The following is a 22,999-nucleotide window of genomic DNA, read 5'->3' as shown; positions in this document are numbered from 1 at the left end:
TTCTCAGTCTAAATATTTCCTTTTCCATGTGGACTGCATGTGCATGGGGTAAACTGACTGTGTCGGCTGGTCATATTTACAAAGTAACTAGTCTTTATAGCAGCGAGCTATGTGGATTTTCTCACGTGTGTCGCTGAACACTCATATTGTGATACGATTTTATTGTTTTTATTATCCTTTGGGGAACTGTGTGGAAAACTGTCCTATTGGCAGGTGGCATAATAGATCTGTTAACTAAGCAAGTAAGCAAAATTGGTTCTTTGTGTTGCTTTTCACCCATAGTAAGAATTTGAAGTACCTAGCTTGGACTATCGGAAATGTCTTGAATTGAGTTCTGCTGTCCAATGCTAGCTGGAAGTAATCGATTTATGTATTTTCCAGGTTGCTGGGGCTAGCAGATAATTGCCGCTAGTTCTATCCATTACAAAGGTACAGAGCAGTGAGTTCCAATAAGATTTATTGTTCTTTCTTACAGCCATGGAGTCAATCCACCAAGACAAGCGTGTCTCCCAAGGACAGAATGGTGACTTGTATTTCTCCAATGTCATGCAGGAGGATGCCCTGACTGACTACAGCTGTAATGCTCGCTTTGCCTTCACCCACACCATCCAGCAGAAAAATCCTTATACCCTCAAAGTCATGACCAGTAAGTATTTACTATGATCAGCTTGGCTGGAACTTCATGAGCACAATCCCTGCTGTGTTGGCGACGGTCAGAGAAACCATCTCCTTACAAACATGGCAGTTTTTGTAACATTCTCTGAGTTATGAGAGGGGCTTTTACTACATGTTCTTAGAGGTGTGAAAATGCTTTATTTAGCACATTGGTGCTCTGTCCTTCCTCCAAGAAGATCAAGACAGCTTACATGAATTTTGGAGGTTCAAAATGCATTTTGAAGACAGCTCTACTTATTGGGCATATGGTGTCTTAATTATCTGTGAGGAATGTAAACATCAGAGACATCAGCTGACATATCAACATAACAAGTTCTAGCATGTGTCCACATATTTTTCACATACACGCAGGTCCTGCTTTCTGAATACAATGTGTTCCCAAGAAATCGTTTGTTGGGTGCGTGTTCGCATAACAAGCTGATGATTTCCATTTTTTTCCTATGGGAGCATTTATATTCCATGCTTTCTCCCTCCATGCCTCCTGCCTAAAACTACTGCAGCCAATCAGCAAAAGCCAAACAAGGGGAAAACTCTCTCCTGCCCAAAATAGTTGCTGCCAAACAGCAAAACACAAACAAGGAAGGAAGTGGGCAAACTCCACCTGTTTGGATATCTGAATCAGCCATTTTGTAACATGGTTTGGATATAATTCTTTGTGTTTGAATATCTAAGATTTTAGATAGCAAGCATTCTGGCAGCAGGACTTGTTTGTATGTGCTTTTTTAAATGATATACTGCTGTTTTCTCTGGTTTGGTTACTGGGTTGGATTCAACTGAAGAGCACATCTATTGCAATTAATAGATCTAATTTAGTCATGAAGATTAATTTCAATGGGTCTACTGTGAGTAAAACATAGTTGAATGTCACCCAGTATTTTAAAGGGGTCATTGACTAAATGCTTGGATATCTATGATCAAACAGCAAGTAAATTCAAGAGATCATTTTTTAAAAGACCTATCAGGTTGCTCATATGACTTGTTTTATTTTTTTAGTTCATCCTTCCCTGTTTGCATGAACAGTGTTCCACAATGCTCACAAAAGGATGTGTAGGCCAGTTGTGCTAATGGAGTGTTCTATGGCATGTTGGATCATTTTAGATATCCTACTGTGGCCTCTTATTGGAGTTTGTGTGGTGGTGGTGATGTATTTTTTAAAAAAACTCTCTTGTTTTAAAAGATCTGTGTACATACCCCCTCCTTAATGAGCCAATATAACCTTGTCCAGTATTTCCAAAGTTTTAACCATCTCAGAATGTTTAGTAATTTATAAAGGAAATGTGCATTAGCAGTGTGCATTGTATTTAGTTTCAGCCAAGCCATGTTGTCAATCACTCCTCCTATTGCTTCTAGTGCAATGAGTGGCACTCAGGGCATTTCTGGTCCACCCAGGATGTCACTGATGCATGCTTTGAGGTAAGCGGCGCTGGGCACACCAGCAAACATCACTGCCAGCCTACTTTGCATGGCATCAACTATGGATCTATTCCCCATAGAAGTCAACAGGTCGCACTTGGAACTGTGTAAGGAGAGAGTGAAGTGAACTTGCTGCTTACTTTCTCATTTATTATATTTGAATCCTCACTGATTTGAATGTTCTTCTATTCCAGTGACAGGTGTGTCCCCCAGCTTAAAATCGAAATCATTCCTTGCTTCTTCTTTTCTTCTTCTTGCCCAGCTTCTTATTACTGCTTGCTTAGGTCTGGGGATGTCTTTTGAGGGCATGCTTCACTCTGATTGCAATGACATCTGAATTATTTAGACCATTGTATGCCAAATGGGGTGGGGAGAACATGAAAACATGGAGGCCAGAAGCATGCGCCATACCCACAGTCAACCCAAAAGACACACAGAAGAGGGCTGAATTATTGATAATAATAAGCATTCTCTAACAGTCTCCATGGGTAGAATGTCCTGCAGAGCGGAAGCAACTGCATTGGCATCTTCTGCCTACTTTCAGGATGACCTCAGTTTCAACCCATCAAAGAGCATCTTCTCTAAGGATGGAGGGAAGAGCATGATTAGATTTCATTCTTGCTACTTTAATAAGCGAGGGGGAAATAGAGATCAGCAGGCTACAAACTAACATTCTTCTTAACCCTCTACTGACTGCTACATCGTTTTGCTGCCACAGCAACACTTGCAAGTTGAGCAGACCATATCAAACTTGGAACATTTGAATTGCCTCTCATGAAATTGATATATATTAAAGGAGCAAGGAGGAGAGATGGCAGAATACTAATTCTAGGACAGGGAATATCTTAAATGATTGAAAGACACTGGCTTGCTGGTGGGGTACATCTCACTTCTCATTCATTTTATTTAGAGTATATTTACTTACTTACTTACTTACTTACTCACTATTTTAGTGAAGGAAAGTTTGGAGCCATTCCTGACCCTATTAAGTGTTACAGTCTTGAGAGCGTAGAGGAGAAGATTACTATAAACTCCAGCCTACAAAAGTAGCCTCTCAATGTGGCTACACAGCTAGATGCCAAATAACATAGAATAATAATAAAGGACTAAATCTATTCATCTGTAAGAAAGAAGAGGTGTGTGCTTCTTTGAAGAATGTTTTCTTTGTTTCTAAGAAAAGGAAACCAAGGATTAATGGACTTGGGAAACACACAAATATAACAAGAGAAATATATAATTGAACTGAAATATTCATTGGGATGTTTGAATTCAGTGAATCAGCTATCACTAGGAATGGTGTGGAATTCAATTCAGTTAGCATTTAAAGCTGAATCTCTCTAATTTGCACTTTCTGAAACAATATGAGGACTGAAACACAACCATCCCTCAAAATTTGCACTTATCTGAATTTAGTTCACCAACAGTGTTTACAAAAATGTATATATTAAGGGGAAGTGTGCATAAAAATCAATATATTCATCAAAATAATATAGAGAAATGCATTATATTAGGAAAATTGCTTGCAAAAATGTGTTAGGATGCGGGGGAATTTTTGTGAAGATTTCGTCTAGAAATCTGTCAATAGGTGCAAAAAATTGGAGAACTGAATTTAGGAATAGGAAAATGAGAAAACCAAAGTTTGCAGATCCTTCTGTCATTAGTCATCACTACAGCCAATTGGTACTAATCAGCCAAGTTTTTAAGTGGCATTTAGGAAGGCATGCATACTCCTTAGTCTGTCGTATCAGCGCTGTATGAGGCTATGGCCTTTTGTACTTAATTCCTAGAGACATGTCAGTTGAAGTTAAGAACCACATTGCTCTTTTGGCCAGCAGATGATTCTTCATTGCCTAGGCCTCTCTTCCTCTCTCTCAGGGCATTAAGTCTTAACCTCTGTTACTTTCAAAACTGCTGCCATGAAACCCCAGCAGAAGAGATGTGTTTTTGCGCTAGCAGTTGATTGTGAGGTTGCAAACACTTGGAACTTTCCGGATCTCTCCCTTCAGGGCTGGATAGACTATGAGGCAATTGATGCATTTGTCTTGGATTCCGTCCTTGCAAGGGTTGTCAAGCAGCAGCTGGATATCTCCAGTGCTGGGCACTCTAGTCATGGAGGGAAATGAGTACAGAACCTGCTAAGCTGGGAGGTGTCACTGAAGTAGATTCCTCTGCAGGCAGAAAGATAACAGGAACCTACTTTATATCCAGTGTATTTGTCCATCTAGATCAGTATTGTTTACTAACTGCCAGCAGCTCTTCAAGGTCTCAGGGAGAAGGAGGTTTTTCTGTCATCTGCTAAATGGAGCTGCCAGGGTTTGAACGTAGGCCGTCTGCATGCAAAGCAGATGCTCTACACTGAGATACAGTCATTCCCCTTTTCCTTCCCTAGCATGAATGGAAACAATAAACTATATGAGCCATGGCTTAGCATTATGTCCAGACCAGGGATCATGGTTCGTTTTGCCCCAAACATACCACAATCTGAAGTCAAGGTTTGTTCTTAGCTTCCAGATTTGTTTGAGCAAAACAAAGTGCAATGTCAGTTTCAGCTATAACATTAAAATGAGGATTTTAACTTGTTGCGTCCACTCACACTAGGGGAGAAAAGCTCATGGCATGCCCTTACTTAGGGCTTTCCATGACTGGCAAACAAGACCTTGGTGTTAATGCTATATAGCAGGCATGGGGAATATTCAGCCTGCAAGCCTATTTAGGCCCAGCATGGGTCCCAATTTGGCCATTTCCCAAGACTGGCTGTACTACAAATGAAAAATGGGTCACTTCATCGTAGTGATGTCAAGTGACTGAAAAGTGGCATGGACCCCACCTACCCAGAAGTGACCCATGCAGCAGTGTAGATGGAGCCCTGCTGCTCTTCCAGCTTCTGAACACAGCTCACCGCCTTCTGTGTTAGAAGCCATGCTTAACTGATGGCCCTGCAGGCAGGTTTTCTCCTGTCTAACGGAAGAATGTTGAAACAAAGGAACTAGAGGAATGTCAAGATCTTGTTACTAACACATAAAAACTTGAACAACTTGGAACTAGGTTATCTGAAGGACTGCCTGTCCCTAAAAAGACCAGTACGATCATGTAGATCATCTGGTAAAAATTTACTTGTAACACCACACCGTACAGAATTATCACTTGGATATTTTCTGCCCTCCGGCATATCTTTCCTTTTGCCCAACAGTTGCTTCAGATGTCTTGTACAATGCATCTTCCACCCTTGCTTTCCCTGATCCCTGAGACTGGACTTTGTTGTTGCTAAGTTTCTGTTTTTATGATACCACTTAAGAAATGTAAATAGTAAACAATTTAGACAAATAGAGTTTGCATTAAGTTGTATGTAATGGGTAACCCTTAATTTGTATGCTATGGTTGTCTTTGCCCTTTGCCTAGTGACCCCTAGGTTACAAGTGGCTCTTTGGAAGGCTCATTAAGAGTACTGTATGTCTCCAGCCATCTTGTTCTTACATATTCACTTGGAAACTGTGTGCACATTTCGTTCCTAGAGACCTTTTCAATAGAGGACCACTTTCTTCCTGTATGTAAAATAGATTTCATCTTATGTTCAAAGGAACTGAACTGCCTTTCTGTTTGGCACGTTGTTCGGTGATCTGTTTTTGTTTCAAATCTGGATACTTGTTCAGTATTTTGTTTTGTGTAAGTGCTCAATCCACAAAAGTTATTGCTTTGTATGATGATTGATTTTCTCATCTGAAAGGGAAGCAAAGAGGCTGTAATGCTAGACACACTAACTTGAAATCAGTAGTATTTACTTCCAAATGTGTTGAGGATCAGAACATTGATCTTCTTTTGGAAATAAAGAATAGTAGTCATTCCACTTCTTACCAAGCCTGGTTTAGACAAAATAGACTTGGGTTGTCCTAATCCTTAAAAAGCTAGTGGCCTTTTTCACACATCACAGTGAGCCATAAACTATGGCTTACTGTGAACAGACAGTGTCCTCGTGGACACTGCCAGATCATTTTTGTTTTGCACCACCACCTAGCAGGAGCAGGAACAACCACAGTCCTTGGTTTACCATGTTGCCCAAATCAGGTTTGTAGCTTGTTCCTCTCTGAATGCACAATGCTCAGCAAGCCAAGAATAAACCTTGGTTTCTAGATGTGGTTTGCTTATGGGGAAATAAGCCACAATTATAGGTTTTGGCAGCACACTAACTCCAAGGAGACATGTTTGTTGCTCCTGACAGAGGTGGAACGAAGTGGGAAGGATCTGGCAGAGTGTGTTATTGTGTTGTTTGTCCATGATAAGACATGGTTTATGGAAGGGGTTGCTAATCTGTGGCTCTCCAGATGTTGTAGACTCCAACTCTCATCCCCAGCCAGCTTGTTGAGACATCAGGGATGATGAACGTTGTAGTCTAACAATATCTAGAGGATAACAATTTAGCCACCCCTAGTTTAAGGGTTAGCATGATGAGCAAACAAAGCCCATGAGTTTAGCCTTAATGTTTAAGATTAAAGCAGATTACCCCTTTTAAAAAACCTCATTTTTTCCTAATGTAAGTGGTCGCTTTTGTGTTCAAACGTACTTTGCTTTTCAAAGTGCCCTAGTTCCTTATTTACCTACATGGCTTTTAGTATGATGTGGTATGCTGTCAGACTTAAACCTGACAATTTTAGCAAATCTTAGACTAATAAAGGTGGTTTAAAATATATGGCCATTTTTTTCTTATGTAAATCCTAAATGGAGTCATGGGATTTCATGAAATGGGTGGTATTGGGTTTGGAGAGTGACATTGGTGAAGTACATTAAAGTTTCTCTGCATTTATGCCATTTTCAGTGTTATAGTAATGAAGACTTACAAGTAGTCTCCCCCACACACACCTTGTAAGAGGTGAATGAGGACACAATCGTTGGGGTGCTTCAGCAGGTCTAAGTGTCCATTTTGAGGATAATATATACCAAGCCATGCTTGGCGGGATGCTGGTGCTCAGCAGCATCTTCGTAATCCAGTTTTTAAAAAATAAAATAAAAATGCTGTCACATAACTTTTGTGGGTTTATCTGCAAGCCTACTGTTGCCATTGGATTATTTCTAATGTGCTTATCGCTTTGCATTTTTAAAAGATGAAAGGCAGTTCATTCTAATAATGCTTCCATGATCTTCTAAAACCCCAGTTGTTTTTCTTATACTTTTATAACTTGTTTTTTCATTGTTAAAGCTGAAAGTAATCCATCTTGTACCCTTGGAACAAATATCAGGAATGCATTCTTTATCTTTTTCCTTTTTACAAATCTGATGACAAACTAATTGTTCTTCCCAAAAGTAGAGCTGGATGTTAACAACGTTATTGATAATAATAATTAAAATGCTTTGATTATTTCCTGGCATTTTAAAAGTCAAACTTAAAAATCCATGTTTTTGGAACGCATCTGAACATATTTGATTTTGTGTTAATGCGAGTTGGGGTTTTTTAGTTCATAATTTTGCATTTCCTAGAAAAAAGCAGTCTTCTTCAATTGCTGACTTCCGTTGCTGTGTTCTTTGTTTCTTTCCAAATTGTGTTGAAGTTTTTTTTGGATGTTATGTGTATGTCATTGCCTCTTTTTTATTTTGCTTTTTGCTTTTTTATAATTTCTGTTATGTGTGTGTGTTCTTTTCCTTTTGTACACCTCCTCTCCATTTCGTCTTTTGTTACTCAGTGCATGCTTTGTTGCCTTTGGTACGCTCACGTTCTTTTGTTTATTACAGAGCATCCCCATAATGAAACGTCCTTTCGAAATCACACTGACATATACAGTGGTGAGTCAATACTGACTTCTGGAGAACTTCACGTTCTAACTCCTCTGTACCTAACCTGACTTACTATTGTGTTAATAACACTTTTTGGTTGGTCAGTGAAAACAAGGCATTTTCATGGACATATTAAATTTTTCCTATATATTTTACATGTCTCCCATCTTGAGTACTCGGACTCCACAAATTGCACTTGTTTAGTCTGTAGCACCTGAAATGTGTCTCCATTTAATGGTAGCTGTTGGCAATGATGCTGGTAATGTCTTCAAATCAGTTCATACATGTGATGTTGCACTTTATTCATGTGGTGTTAAATGGATTACTTTTGTACTGTATATATGTTTTTAAAAATTACCCTGTCCAGTCTGAGCTTTTAAAAATCACATGTGGTAGTCAAATTCTGTTAATCTAAACCTCGTTGTTTAGGTAGCATGGATCAATACTTAGCTGCAAAGACAACAGCTCTCCAACAAAGTTTTACTGAATACACACAGACGATGAGATTTACACATAAAAAATAATGTACCTTTTTCCTCAGTCCATTTAAAAGAAATGTCTATAATAGGTATGATTGTCAGTAGTCGATGATAAAAAAACCATTTGATTTTTCCTTCATGATTGATAATCTATGTAATTTTGTATGTAACGTTGCATTTTTTTAATGCTTCCAAAGATTATTTGTTCTTTCTTCTTTGTCTAAGTGAAGAATACTTCCTCAGGAGAATGTAACACTAGGAGAAGCCTGAATTATAAATTGTGCTTTAGATATACAATCACTTGGCTCCCAGGGGGCCCTGAATCATTCTTCTGCTGTATATTGAAAGTTGTGTGCAAATGGTGTGATAATGTAAACAATTGCAGGGGGATTAACTTCAGTGGAAGGGGAAGAGAATTTGCAGAAAATAGAAACAAAGTACTTTTTGTTTGCAATAGATTAGAAATGGATGTGTATTAGTTTATAGTGAAATAAATTGCGCACACAGGCATAATCTCAGTTACAAATAACAGTTTGTGAACTTACTTTTGTTTTAAAGAAAAACATTTGAGAGTTGTGCATCTCTCTGGTTTGGAAGTGCCTATCTAGCTACCTTTCTTAAAGTAAGAGATTCCAATAAGCCAATCTAAGACCATAAGAACCTTCGGGATCAGGCCAAGGGCCCATGTAGTCCAACATCCTGTTCTCACAGCTTCCCATAGCAGAACTTGAGCACATTTCTGTCAGGAGCTCGGCCTACACTCGAGTAGGACCCTGGCAGAGACACATGTCCAACTGGCATGTTCTCTCCCTCCTGGTCGTTCGTTCGGGAGCTTCAAAAGCTTTCTTCTGCCCAAACATCAAAGTGACCAATGCCAACCGACGCCGGCACACTTAGGGTTCCGCAGAGTTTGCGCATCATGCATAACAGACCTCAGCAACTCAGCATTTTGTCCAATCTACTTTATTTACATATAAGCACACACGGAGCACTGCAACATGGCTCCCTCTCTCTGTAGCATCAGACAGCAAAGAGAAAAAGAACAAAGGACAATAGTCCCACTTCACAGAACACAGTAACACAAACATCCTGTCTCCGTCACTTCCCACTTTGTGGAGTTAAAACATATGCCACCATGTGATAGACAAAAATCCAATGACTGCAATCATGGAGCAGGAATTCTAACATTTCTGCCCCATCCAACTTGTGTTTTCTGTACATTTCATTTGATTTCTTTTCTCATTGTTTGGAGACTGTGTGCTCCGCAGTTGCCACATGTGTGCCCTCAGAGGCTTACCCTGTTATCTATTGGGTATCCTACCATCATCTCTCCCCTCTCTGAAAGGCTTGTTCTGTTGTAGGCAGTGAGACAGATTGCCTCTCTGATCAAGCAATCTGAGTTGCAAAACATGGATCTTCCTGTCCCCATCCTCCTACTAAACTTGGCTTTAGCAGCCGCTTGCTTTTGTGTGGAACAGGTTTTCCACTCCAAGTCAAGCCTACCTTTTTAATTCTCTTGAGATTAATCCATTTCTGTAGGTTGCTAGAACCACCAACCATCTCTTGGGGACATGGGTGTATACTTCTTTCTTAGTACTCTAAAATGGAGCAGCATGCATTTTCCTACTTCCTGGTTGGTTGGTTGGTTGGTTGGTTGGTTGGTTGTTTGGTTTGTATTACATTTATATCCCACCTTTCTTTCTTCTTCTTCCTTTGGATTTTGGTGTTGCATTTTTACATTGACAGGCCAATTTGGGTGTACAGGCCCCCTAACATGGAGGCTGTCAATTCCTCAGGGGACTGAAAACTCCAGATATCCTGATTGATTGAAGGGCCCCTGATCCAAGAGTTTCTGGCTTGGGCTTGGTCATGATGCTGATCAGTTTAAAGCATCTCTACCTCCAGTGCCACTGGTCCAAGTTGAGAGTCAGAGCCCATACTTATGCTTAGGGTAGAGATCCTGCTACATTTGCTAGGTGTCTGCTATAGTCTTCTTCTTTGTTATTTTGTTAAGTGTAGCTTTCTCAACAGGGTTTTTCCTGTTTCCTTAATCCACCTCACCTGTCTGAATTAAAGTTTAATCTAATAATAAATAGTTCAGATTGGTTTTTAATAGTCCTCTAAATTATATTTTGAGAATAGTATCTGCCTGTAGATCAACTATTGTTTTGGACTGCTTTGAGAGCCATTTTTGTTGAAAATCAGTATACAAATATAGTAGATAAATAGTGAAGAACAGCCCAAACTTGAACACTGTTTCCATTAAGGTTGTTAGCACTCCTTCATTAGCTTCTAATTGGGCTGTCTGGATGTAGACTGGCCAGAGCAAGATCTAAAAGATCAAACAGTGTAATGCTATGGTGTCTGAATAAAGGATGTAAATTTTGTATCGTAAAACATGGCTGATGATTTGAAGTGAAGAATATGCTACAATGTGAAAAGTCTTAAGAACATAGCTACCATATAAAGTATGGATAGGCTGGTTTTGTAATAGCAAAAACTGCCGTGGGAATACTCTAGCAAGCTTGCTTCTCATGTTTGGAAGCAAGTTTAACTGAAATCAATCATTTGTGTTTAGAACTTCTTCTTTTAACCCTCGCCCCTCCCTGCAAAGAGCCTGCAGCACAGTATGTTCTAAGTAAATGGAAGAGTCACAAGAAATGTTCCTTTAATTAGAATCAGGGGTGCCCTTGAGATGCCCATAGAGGACAGCTGTTGAAAAGGAAGCCACAATTTACTGAAGAATAGTCATGGTTACATGACGCAGACTCGAGCTTTCCCATAGCAAAACTAAAAGAAGGTAGTTGTTGTGCACCTAGCATAGAAAATCTTTATTATGCCAGACCTACTTTAATCTCTCTGGCTGAAAAATTGACAAAGCATGCTTAATTTCCAAGAACATTTTTGATGTGAACATAAGATCTGTGCTAGATCAGACCAAAGTCCAGCACCCAGTTTCCTAAGCGGCCAAGCAAATGCCGCCAGAAAACCTATAACTAGGGCATTAAGGCTATAGCTCCCTCCTAATGTTCCACCTCCACTGTCAGAGGCAGTATGCCTCTGATTACCAGTTGCTGGGAATCACAGGTGAACCGAGGGCTGTTGCATACAGGTCCTGCTTGTGTGCTTTCCACAGGCATTTGGTTGGCCACTTTGAGAACAGGATGCTTCCCTCTGGCCTGATCCTTTAAGGTTCATGTTTGTATGTTCTTAGTCCCCAACAACTGGTATTCAGTTACATGATGCCTCTGAATCTGGAGATTGCATTTGAGCACCATGACCGGTAGGCAGAACTTCAATGAATTTTTCGAGATCACCTTCCAAAGCTATCAAAGCTGGTGACCATTGCTTCATCTTGCAGCATGGATTCCATAAAGGGCCAGATTTTTTGCATGGATGTTGGAGAAAGTCAAACCAGCACCAGTCTGGCAAATAGATCAGGATGTAGCGCTAGAAAATGGACTGGTACTTATCAGGCTCTGTGACACCCTGAAAGCTCATCTATAGCATCTGAACATTGTTCATGGCTGTGTCAGCATTCTTTTTCATATTAAATAAGGCTCACCTAAGCTCATAAGTGTGTGCATTTTTTGAGCTCTACTGTGGGGCACTGATAATGTCCAGGTCAAGCTTCAAGTTTGAAAATTAGGCATGAGATGCTTTTTCCTACAGAGAGAATTTTACACCCAACTGCATCAGTGATTCACTGAACTCCTCAAGGCCTGGTTCATATGAGGAAAAGAAATTCACATTAGCTCAGTGTGTATGAATCAAACTGTAGTCTAAGTGGGTGAGAGACACGATAGAGGATGTTTTTGCAGACACCTAAATGTCTGGAACAGTGATTCCCAGAGGAGGTAGCATAACATGCTAGTGAGAGAGACCAAAGCTATAGTGGGGCAGTGTGAGTGGGGCTGCATTACTGGCCTGGCTTCCCAATGCCATGTGTTTCTGTCAATTGAGAGGGGAGATTGGCTCTGATGTTGGGATTGCACCGCACCAATCTGACATTCCTGCGCCAAGCTCCCCACTGCCTTGTCTCCTCCCTCTCTGTAACCAGCAGTGACAGGCAGCATTGGGATGCCAGGTCATGCAGCCATGCTCACACCACACCACCAGCCGCTACTGAACCAAGGTGCAGCTTGAAGTTAGGACACTTGGTTCGATGCTTCTATTGTTCAGTGCTCATTGGAATGTACCGGCCCAATGCAGTAGTACTGGTTTTCCCTTCCCCGTGCCAGTATTTAGACAGTACCATCATTTGAAGGGGGACCAAGGATGCACCAGGATTCCCTCATGTACCCTTATGAAGTGGCACACAGGAGATCTTAATGACTGCTGTTTCCCAGAAAGTATGGTTCCATACCTGAGCTCTGAGTGACTGGACTTAGGGAAGGGTGAGACCATTGGGAATGATAATAACTGTGCTATCCTACAGTTCCAAGAAGGATGCATGCTGACTGACCTGGGGACTAATTGAGAAATGTGCTCTCTCTCTCTCTCACGGCCTCTGTGTGTGTGTGTGTGTGTGTGTGTGTGTGTGTGTGTGTGTCTTTGGGTGTAAGAGTGAAGTGTTTCCATTTTAATCCAGAAAAACGCTGACCCAGTATCAAATGTTTGAGCTACACTTCATCAAAAGTATTTTTTTAATTAAAATAAATTGTAATATATAAAATTAAATTAGGAGCTCTGTTCTTTGATATTGTTCATACTCTATTCCTTACTTTTCTAGCTTTCTTAGAATAATTTTACTCCTAGGAGCATATTAAGAATACGGAAGCTTGAAATTTAGTAATGTATAATCTTTTCCCATTACACATTTGTAAATCTGATTAAGGGGATTATGCACAACTCTGCGCCTCCTGCATGGTGTGATAGATGCAAAGCTAGTGCCCAGCTGAACTCCATTATTTCAGTGTTGCAGGGTCTGTTTCAGCAACCAGGACAGATTAACAGGGAGCTCACAGAAACAAAAGTGCTGTGTGCACAGGGCAGAAGAGATTGGAGCAGAGATATTATGATTATGTGGCAGTATGAGTACCCTACAGTAAACTTGGTGTTGTATCATTATGGTAACCACTGGTCATAAACAAGCCAGAGGCAGGATTTTCTAGCAGAGCAGTTCTTCCTAGAGCCAGATAGACTATTTTACTTTGTGCCTTGGTCTTAAGATGGCCATGGAGCTGCGTTGACCTGTAATTTGTTGACCACCACTGTGATTTGATGTTGCTCAACTGCACTGGGATAAAAAAATAAGAGGTGGGGGACACAGTTGGTAAACAGGACTAGCTTCAGTTGTGCAGTGGTTCAGCAGCCTCAGTGGTGCAGTTTTATTCTTTGAATTAAATCTGGAAGAAAGTGTTAGCTCCAATGGTGCCCTTCCTCATGGGGAAGGTGTATGCTGCTCATAGAAGGACAGTCTTATTCTAGTGCTGCCCAAGAAAAGTGAAATACTGTTCCACTTGTGCATCCTCTAGCAAAAGGAGAAAAGCATGTGGACTGCTCTAGAACCTACCTCCCTATTATACCACAGGTGCAAGCTCTTCCACAAGCATTTGAGGAAAAGCACTTCAACCTGGTGGTGGTGGTGTTTTAATGGTGTGTTAATATTCAAAGGATTAAAAGAGTAAATTATCCCAGTTGTCCAAGACACATCCTGCATGTACATGACAATTATATTCTATGTGTTTGCGTCAATGATCACACTACAGCTGTTCTATCTGAAGATGGTCAGCATAATGAACTGTTAGCATCTCTTCCACAGGCTCCTTGGAAATAAGTAAGGGTTGCACAACAGCAACATTCATTCTTGGTGAAATTCCCATTTGTTTCAAAGAAGCTTATGTCAGAGATGTTCCTGGTGAACTGTGCCTCTTTTTTTTTGTAAGCTTTGGTTTGTGAGAGGACATTTTGTTACTGGAGATTTACATTAATGATTCCAAGCATAGCAACCATTGCATAGGAATCTAGGAAACTCCCTTATACTAAGTTGGACCATTGGTCCATCCAGTTTAGAACTCCCTGGGTTGACCCTGTGCTCTCCAGGGCTTTAGAGAGGGGTCTTTCCCAGAGATCCCTGGAAATGCTAGGGATTGAACCAAGTCTCGTCTCTATGCAAAGTAAGTGTTCAGTGAAGCAATCTGAAATATGTCTTGTAAATGCTATCAGTTATTTATTTTGTAGTGATATGCTACTAACCAAATAATTAATTAACTACATGCTTGCATATATATATATATATATATATATATATATATATATATATATAGTCATCTCATATGTTGCTGCTGCGGCTTGTGAACAAGCCTGGAAGTTTGAATTGCGGGTTTTCCTAATGAAGTCCTTAGGCTCAGCCTGCAGGTGAACTTAATTTTGTGGACGTTTATCCTTGACCCTACATTCCTTTCCTGCCTATACATATGAGAGATCTTCAGCACCCATGCCCATAAACAGACCATAGCCTCTTGCTGAACTGCTGGTTCAGGATGGAGTTTTCATCAGTGTAGTAGAAATATTTGTCTAAACCAATTCATTCAGTACATGTCTTACATTGCAGCATCCATTTATCTTAGTCTAGTAGCTCCAGTCCATAATTTGCTTCCTCTTTTAGCCTTGAATATCTCTTGGCTAATGCCAGACATTTACCTCATTTAACACCACTGTTAACGTGGCTTCGTCAAGCTGGAAAATAACCTGCTTTTTTGTTGTTGTTGCCTCTGTTGCTTTCAGCCTATCATGTCTCCTTTGCCCACTTCTATGTTTTATTCATGTGGTTAGTCTGTTTCCTTTGCAGACTTCTTTCATGTATTTATGGAAAACTGTTGTGGTGGGTTTTTTTCAGTCTTCCATGTACTTTTTTGGTTTATGTGTTTTAACACTTCCATGGTTCTTATACTTGTCTTGTCAGTCATCTTGCCTTAAATGTTTGCTCCCCTCCTTTGCAGGCTGTGTGTGTCATCTTCTATGGAAATCTCCAGTTCCTGAAAGTGATGCCCCCACACTGAGTAGCACAGAATAACTATGTTGTTATTATTATTATTGTGATAATGTCTTGTGACACCATTCATTAACACAGATTGTAATGTCATCATGCTACTGGGTTAATTTTCATTTAAATGCGCAAATGTTGCACTATTGTTTGCCTAGTGCAGAAAAGAGCTCTGTCTATGTACTGTGTTTTTACATCCTATGTGAGCAGCCTTCTTGTATTTATATCTATTTTAGGGAGGGTGCTGGTTTGTTCTTTTCTTGTTTTTATTATGTATTTGTTGTTTTTATCTTGTATTTTTATGCTGCAAACTGCCATGAAATCTACAGATGAAGGGTAGTATAAAAAACAATTAATAATTTTAAATTTAATATTATATCTCATATTGCCACCCTCCAGACCTCTCATGGAGGAGGCACACGAAGAAGGGTCTTGGATTATGAGGCCCTGTAGATATTGAAATATTTCACTACTATGTTATTTTCATTCCTATCCAACTGAAATTTATGTGCTCTTTCTTAGTAGGCAACGCTATTATGTTCAGAAGAGAAAATTTGTGTATTTTGTACGGGAGTCATTTGTAACCCAAACTAGTCCATTACAAAATAAATCTATTTTTGAGAGATACAGGAGTGGTAAATCACAGAAAGTAATTATAGAGGATAGAAGTAATTTAGTGCATAAGATCTAAACTCTGTGTTTGTCACATTTATTTTTTCTTCCCCCAGAACATCCCTAATTAGTACTAGCAAATTCACCAAGCTGAAATTGATAATGTAGAAATGACAATCATTCTGTATTCACTCTCAAGTAGAAACAACAGTCCAGCTACATTTGTCCTTGTCAAGGCCCATTGACTGCAGTGAAATAATTTATTTTGAAGAAAAATGGAAATCTATAATTTTACTAGAGCTGCTTTTCAGAGTCAAAGCGTGTACATTGTTAAATGCAAAATCTTACTTAAATTGACGTGTTCTTGCTATGAATAAAGTGATCCGTCTGGAACATCACCATTCCTTCTTGCCATTCCCTGCTCCTTCCTGCCCTTGTCTGTTATTTCCATTTCAATTTATCATTTCAGCATCTGCCTCAACCTCTACAAAGACTTCCCCATCAAGTCTGTGGGGTTGGAAAGACACTGGTTTTCTGTGCCTCTTGATATATTTACATCCTGTCTCCTGCTGTTGGTTGTCTTTCATTTCCAGTAGCTTTGTAGAGAAGAAGGATTTACAAGTGTGTATTTCCCCCCCTTATGTCCTGATTTCAGCCCGAGGTATCACAGAAAGGCACCCCAGCTTCATGTACCCCATTGGGACTTCAAGCAATCAGATGGTGCTGAGAGGGGAGGACCTCTTGCTGGAATGCATTGCCTCGGGAGTGTACGTACCACTTGGGATCAGGGGAACCATGGTGTGTCACATACGTCTCTATCCTCCTGGTCTAGATCTTATTTTTCCTGCAGATTTTCATGGGGGTAAAATCACAGCTGGCTGTTGATTCCTCCTTATTGGAGTATTAGCAAATAGAAAGCGTCTCCATTAAGGATGTGAAATAACGTGGCTCCAATGGGAAACTAAAATCCATTCATTTTAATGGGATGTGGCTTGACTGTTGTTAACATCAACAGTAATATCTATGGTTATGAGAGCTTTTCAAGAGCAGTACAGGGATAATATATGGCAGGGGTGGCCAATTCCCAAGAGACTGTGATAAACAGTTATAAACTGGCAGGAAGGAAAGCCCTGTTTTGGGGGGTTCAGGTCAATGTTGTTGAGCTTTTTTTTGGGGGGGGGAGCCAGTGATCTACCACAGACATCCAGTGATCTACCGGTAGAGATCAGTTATCACAGTTTATACTGCCAACATTAACTCCTGTACGTACAAAATAGTGTTTATCAGTAGGAAGCTTCATTCAAGCAATTTATATGACCCATAAGCCAGATTAAATAGTTATTATACAACTAACAGGTGCCATCAATGCAAGGATGGGCAATGGCACTTCTCCTACCCCATGCCACCCCACATCTGTCCCAGGGATTCCCCCTCCAGAACAGAGTGGGGGGAGTATGCAGTGGGGAAGGAGAGAAGGGGAAAGTTTTGTTGTACAAACATAAATCCTTGCACTGACACCACACATTAGTTGGATACCACCCATAATTGCCTATTCTCAAGTGTCAATGGCTTACAAGGCTCTCTCAGACCAAAGTCTTTTCCCTGAACTGCTCCCTGAAATATTATTACCACAGAAACCAGGGGTTTAACACAGAATCTTGTACGTGCATGTACTTAAGCATTAAATCATTGTTTTAAGAAGCTGGGCTGCAGGGAATTCCTTTATAGTGTACATTTCATGTTGGGAGAGGCTTCATGTCAAATCCTATTCTCCTCTTTCCTGTAGCCCAACACCAGACATCGTATGGCACAAGAAAGGAGGTGATCTCCCAGCAGGCAGGACCAAGCTGGAGAACTTCAACAAGGCTCTTCATATTGCCAATGTTTCTGAGGAAGATTCTGGGGAATACTTCTGCTTAGCTTCCAACAAAGTGGGAACTAGCCGCCACACAATCTCGGTGAGAGTGAAGGGTACGTCATATTTACTATACCATTCTTATTCCTTTGTCAATTAGCAAATCAAAAGGCACCTGGGAGGGATTTGTGGAGAACAGAGTGTTCTGCCCTAGAAGGATGGGATCAGGCTAACCTGGAAAATCTTCCTCTGTAGCAACCAAAGATAAGAAATATTTTGTTCATACACACCCTTCTAGCTAAACTATTGAAATCTTCTGCCATCTAAGCATGTGGCTCATATATCTTCCTTGTACTTTGCAAAAGAGAACATAAGCCTGTCATTGCTGGTTTGGTTTTATGGGAAATGTTCAGGAAGTATTTTTCTTAAACTGCATGAAGCCTGTTGCTGAAATAAGAGCTATTTATATATCTGCCACATTTATATGCCACCCAATAACAGCATTCTCTGATTAACATGAGCGACAGGTTATAGGTTGAAACTGTAGTACTTTGGACTGCAGGTGGGAGATTTCAGGATGGAATGTTCTTGCATTTAAAAAAAAAAAAACACCTGCATGCTGAAAACTAGATGTCAAGGAAAAGGATTCAAGATAACTCTTATTTCTCACATGCTTGATATATGTACCTAGGAATTTTTATTCCATAGATGAACATTCAGACTTAATACACTTAGTCATTAATATCATTAGGGAGAGAATACATCCCCTATGCAACATTCTGTCATTATGAGAGATGCATGTTTCCTCAACCCAGGTTGATCTAATTTGTGCCTCCAAAACATTACTGTTCCTGTCAAAACGAAAAAAGACTGTCTTCAGCAAAGAGACAATAGAATTTTTATTTACATGAATGAGAACAGTACAGTGGTACCTCTGGTTACAAACTTAATTTGTTCCAGAGGTCCGTTCTTAATCTGAAACCGTTCTTAACCTGTGGTACCACTTTAGCTAATGGGGCTTCCCGCCACTGCCACACCACTGCCGTGCGATTTCTGTTCTCATCCTGGGGCAAAGTTCTTAACCTGCGGTACTACTTCCAGGTTAGTGGAGTCTGTAACCTGAAATGTTTGTAACCTGAGGTACCACTGTACGCTTTTGCTACCAGTAATGTGAATCCTCCCTGTGTTATATAAGAAGAATTCTAGCTGTATCTTATACTGGAGGTGTAATATCAACAAAAAACACTTAATAATAATAAATAATAAACATTTCCAGCAGTGACATCAATTTTGACCTTAATTGTTTTATAACCTATACCAAAATGCTGGTTTCCTCCCATAAAGCTACAAACTACCCAGGCAAGCTCCAAGTTTGAGGGGATCATGGGCAAAGTGCCCTTTAGTCAGCCCCTCCTAGGATAGAGTCCCCCAGCCGTGCCTGGTGGTGGCAGTGCTTTGTGGCCACTGAAGTTTTCCACAATGCCTGAAAACATTGCTTTGATACTTTGTGGGAAATTAAAATGGCTGCTTACTGCTGCTGGTTTTTATTAAGTGTTATCGACACAGGCTTATTGTGTCTGCTGTATATGTCTATGCTGCTCATGTTAAGCTGTTCTTGAGATGGTGCGTTTTAAAAAAAAATGGTACAGAAGGATGATTATCAGTCACTTTTATATACTAATCAGTATAGTCTATGCTGAAAGAACACAGAAGGAGCTTTGCTGAGATAGCTATAATACACTTTGGTGTGTGTCTCTCACTCTCTTGTTCTAAAGCTGCTCCTTACTGGTTGGATGAACCAGAGAATCTTATTTTGGCTCCTGGTGAGGATGGGAGACTCGTTTGCCGAGCCAATGGTAACCCCAAGCCTTCCATCCAGTGGCTGGTGAATGGAGAACCTATAGAAAGTAAGCAAACCTGTTACGAACAGGAGATAATGGCTTATAGTGTATCTTGATTTCATGGGTGTGGAGAAGGAAATGCTGTAATTTCAAGTAACTGTGATCTTAACTGATGACCATACATAGCATCAGTGGCGGAGCTTCATGCTCCGGCACCGGGGGGTGGAGAGCAGACGGGACGGGGCTGGCGTGCATCCCAGGGGCATGGCACACCGCTTGCGGGGCGTGGCGCCCAGCGCGGGCTGGGGGGCAGCCGCGTTGGCACCCCACCGGGATCATGCTGCCGGGGGCAGTGCATTCCCCCCACACTCCTCTTCCTCCGCCAGTGCATAGCATCAGTCATGATAATCTTTTAAAGGGAAGACAGAATTCTGAACAAATTCATTTATTCCCATAGTGAACTATATTATGATATTGGGGATCTGCCTTTAAGCACCACAAAAAAAGGAAATCATTTCCACGTCAAGATGTTCGGCTTTGCAAAAATGTGTATATTGGGGCAAAATTGCATACAAACATGCAGTACTGTATATTAAAATAAATTCACACTTAAATTCTGATGAATTTTCACGAGGACTTTAAAAAAGACACAAACTGATGTGGAAAATGGAAGACTTGGAAAAACAAGAAAACGAGAGAAACCAAAATTGGCAGATTAGCCGAGCCCTATTAATGGCAAGGCTAAAAACTGTGTATCACTTATGTTTATGTCTTTCTCAAAGGTTCCACTCCCAACCCAAGCCGTGAAGTAACGGGAGACACTGTTATGTTTCGGGACATCCAAAGTGGCAGCAGTGCTGTTTACCAATGCAATGCTTCTAACGAACATGGGTACCTGCTGGCTAATGCCTTTGTCAGTGTGCTGGGTAAGTATTGAATGGACAAATGGGCTCTTGACATCTTTAGATTATAGAGGGTCACCGAAGGCACTATTTTGAAGTGAACAAGAAATCATTATTTCTCTTTCCCTAGCAAACCATAACATCCTTGAACGTCAGCTGATCTAACTCATGAAAGGCAAAGGAGTTTAGTTATATGTGTAGGCAGTTACTGATAGGCAAAAGGAATATATTTATTCCCTTCCAAAGCTGATTGTGTCACACATCCCATCTAGAATGGATTGAAGACAAAAACCCATCAATGAGAACAATAAGCAAAAGCCAAAAAAAAACAAAAATGTAAAGCTAGACATAATATATATTCTGTAAAACAAATGAAAATTTCTGACTACCTTTATAGGCTATCTGTTTATCTATCTATCTATCTTTCTATCTATCTACATATCTCTTTTAAAGATGTTATTCCTCGGATCCTTGCCCCTCGTAATCAGCTGATCAAAGTAATTCTAAACAACCGGACTCGTCTTGACTGTCCATTCTTTGGATCCCCAATCCCCACATTACGATGGTAAGGATTTTTATTATTAAGCCATACCATCTGTTTGGGACAGATAATCTTTTTTGAAATCAATTGAATTTCTATTAGAATCAAATGTGTTTCAATTCATTGATAAATGGCCATAAAGGAATGTATCTTGGATGTATCTCAACCGCCTGCCTACTGAGCAGAGGATTGCTCCCTTTCTCTGCAATCCTGTACCCACACTTGGAAGTCAATCTGCACCTTTATTCTGCTTCCCTCTCTTACAAGCATTATCTTGTGTTGTTGTGAGGTTTAAGAATGGCCAGGGAAGCACGCTGCATGGTGGCAACTATATAGTTCACGAGAATGGGACTTTGGAAATAATCAGGGCTCGGAAAGAAGACCAAGGAACTTACACCTGTGTGGCCACCAATCTCCTGGGCAAAGCACAGAACCAGGTTCGTTTGGAAATAAAAGGTAAGATGGCTTCTGTTTAAGCAGAGAGCAAGTATTCTCCAGAAAATGTAGATCTTGGGTACCCTCTGATGACAAGAATGCTATATTTGGTTCATGCTCATAAGGTTAAATAGCTGTGCTCTTCAGTGGGTCTTAAGATAGCTTCAAGTATAACCAGGAGGGAAAGCAGCAATACATGCTATGATGTGACTGATCGAGTGTTCCTGAAATAAATGGACTGTGGGCCTCTGTCACTTGTTGAGTTGTAGCTGATAGACTCCTCCGAACTAACGCTAAGCAACAATTTCCAAAAGTCCTGTGAGTTGGTTCATTTCCCATCCTGCTTACCTGTTCCATTATGAGAAGATACAGAGGCTATCTAGCTTTGCCCACAGAGATGGGAATGCTATGGACTCCCAACACCATGCACCACACTCCAGTGACAGGAGGGATCTGTCATCTGACCCTGTTTCACCACCTAATCAGTAGATCCTTGCAACATATGTTAAGTGGAGGGGGGTAGGGTAAAGGAAAGATAGAAATGAAGGAGAAGGAGGTTGAAATATAAAGATTATAGAGAGTAAGGAGACAGGGTGGGATAAAAGAAGAGCTTTGAATGGAGACGGCCAGCTGAAAGGGGACACACTCTGTCACACAATCTTGTCTTTGGGGGCTCCCTAAGCAGATGCTGAGAACTCTGAAGAGACCTCAGAGTGGGAGTAAGTGAATATATTGGAGAAGTACATATCTGTAACCTGAAATATTTAAAATATTCCTGCCACTGGAATTTGTGATATACTGTAATTTTCCGTCTATTAGATGCCCCCATATATAAGACTCCCCCCTATTTGGGGGGACTCAGTTTTAAGAAAATGAGGGGAGATGGCCCAAAGTTGTTGAGCCTCTCTGCCCATGCAGCTGCGGGCAGGAAACACTCCCTGTGTGCAACAGCATCAAGGGAAGTTGTGCTCCAGCCAGCCAGCCAGTTGGCTAGAGGGCACCTTCCCCCATGCCACTGTGCGTGGGAAACGATCCAGGGAGTGCTTCCCATGCACAGCGGCATCAGGGGAAGCTGCGCGCCACCAGCCAGTGCCCCCAGATAGCTCCCTGCATGCAACATCTCCCCCCCCCCCATGCCACTATCTGTGTATTGGACAACCCCAGTTTTTTGACATGATTTTTCCGTGTATTTTTCCAATACACGGAAAAATACAGTAACTTGCTTCTCTAAAACAGCCATTTATCAAATCGTTCCATAGCACAAAAGTACATGTCTCAGATACCACCACCATGTGTATTCAAAGTTGGCATTGCTATGGAATAAAAGAATATTTATAGGATTTATCACTCTATAACGTGTAGTTATGGGTATGGAAAAGAATTGCAGCTAGAAATCTGTAGGAACTCTTCAATCTGACTAAATTATTTCTCATTGCCCAAAGTGTCTGTGGTTTCTTTCCACTAAACTTCAACTGACTACTCGCACAGTCCCCAA

At 40.7% G+C, this 22,999-nt stretch overlaps 1 protein-coding gene across 20 annotated transcripts in view; it reads left to right on the top strand.

Moving 5' to 3' along the window:
- NFASC (neurofascin) overlaps positions 1-22,999 on the top strand; it is a 177,700-nt gene that overhangs the window by 92,647 nt on the left and 62,054 nt on the right. For all 20 annotated transcript variants that reach the window (XR_013840286.1, XM_079981921.1, XM_079981924.1 and 17 more), the window contains 7 exons: positions 476-646; positions 16,586-16,697; positions 17,717-17,901; positions 19,561-19,692; positions 20,409-20,552; positions 20,982-21,093; positions 21,359-21,525. Coding sequence is in view for 19 of the 20 variants with exons in the window: in XM_079981921.1 (XP_079838047.1) it covers positions 476-646; positions 16,586-16,697; positions 17,717-17,901; positions 19,561-19,692; positions 20,409-20,552; positions 20,982-21,093; positions 21,359-21,525 (1,023 nt within the window). In the remaining variant the exon portion in view is untranslated. The remainder of the gene's footprint in view (positions 1-475; positions 647-16,585; positions 16,698-17,716; positions 17,902-19,560; positions 19,693-20,408; positions 20,553-20,981; positions 21,094-21,358; positions 21,526-22,999) is intronic.

Source organism: Podarcis cretensis (assembly GCF_951804945.1).
Source record: "Podarcis cretensis genome assembly, chromosome: 6".
Lineage (NCBI taxonomy): Eukaryota > Metazoa > Chordata > Lepidosauria > Squamata > Lacertidae > Podarcis > Podarcis cretensis.
This window is presented reverse-complemented; position numbering and strand designations above follow the sequence as displayed.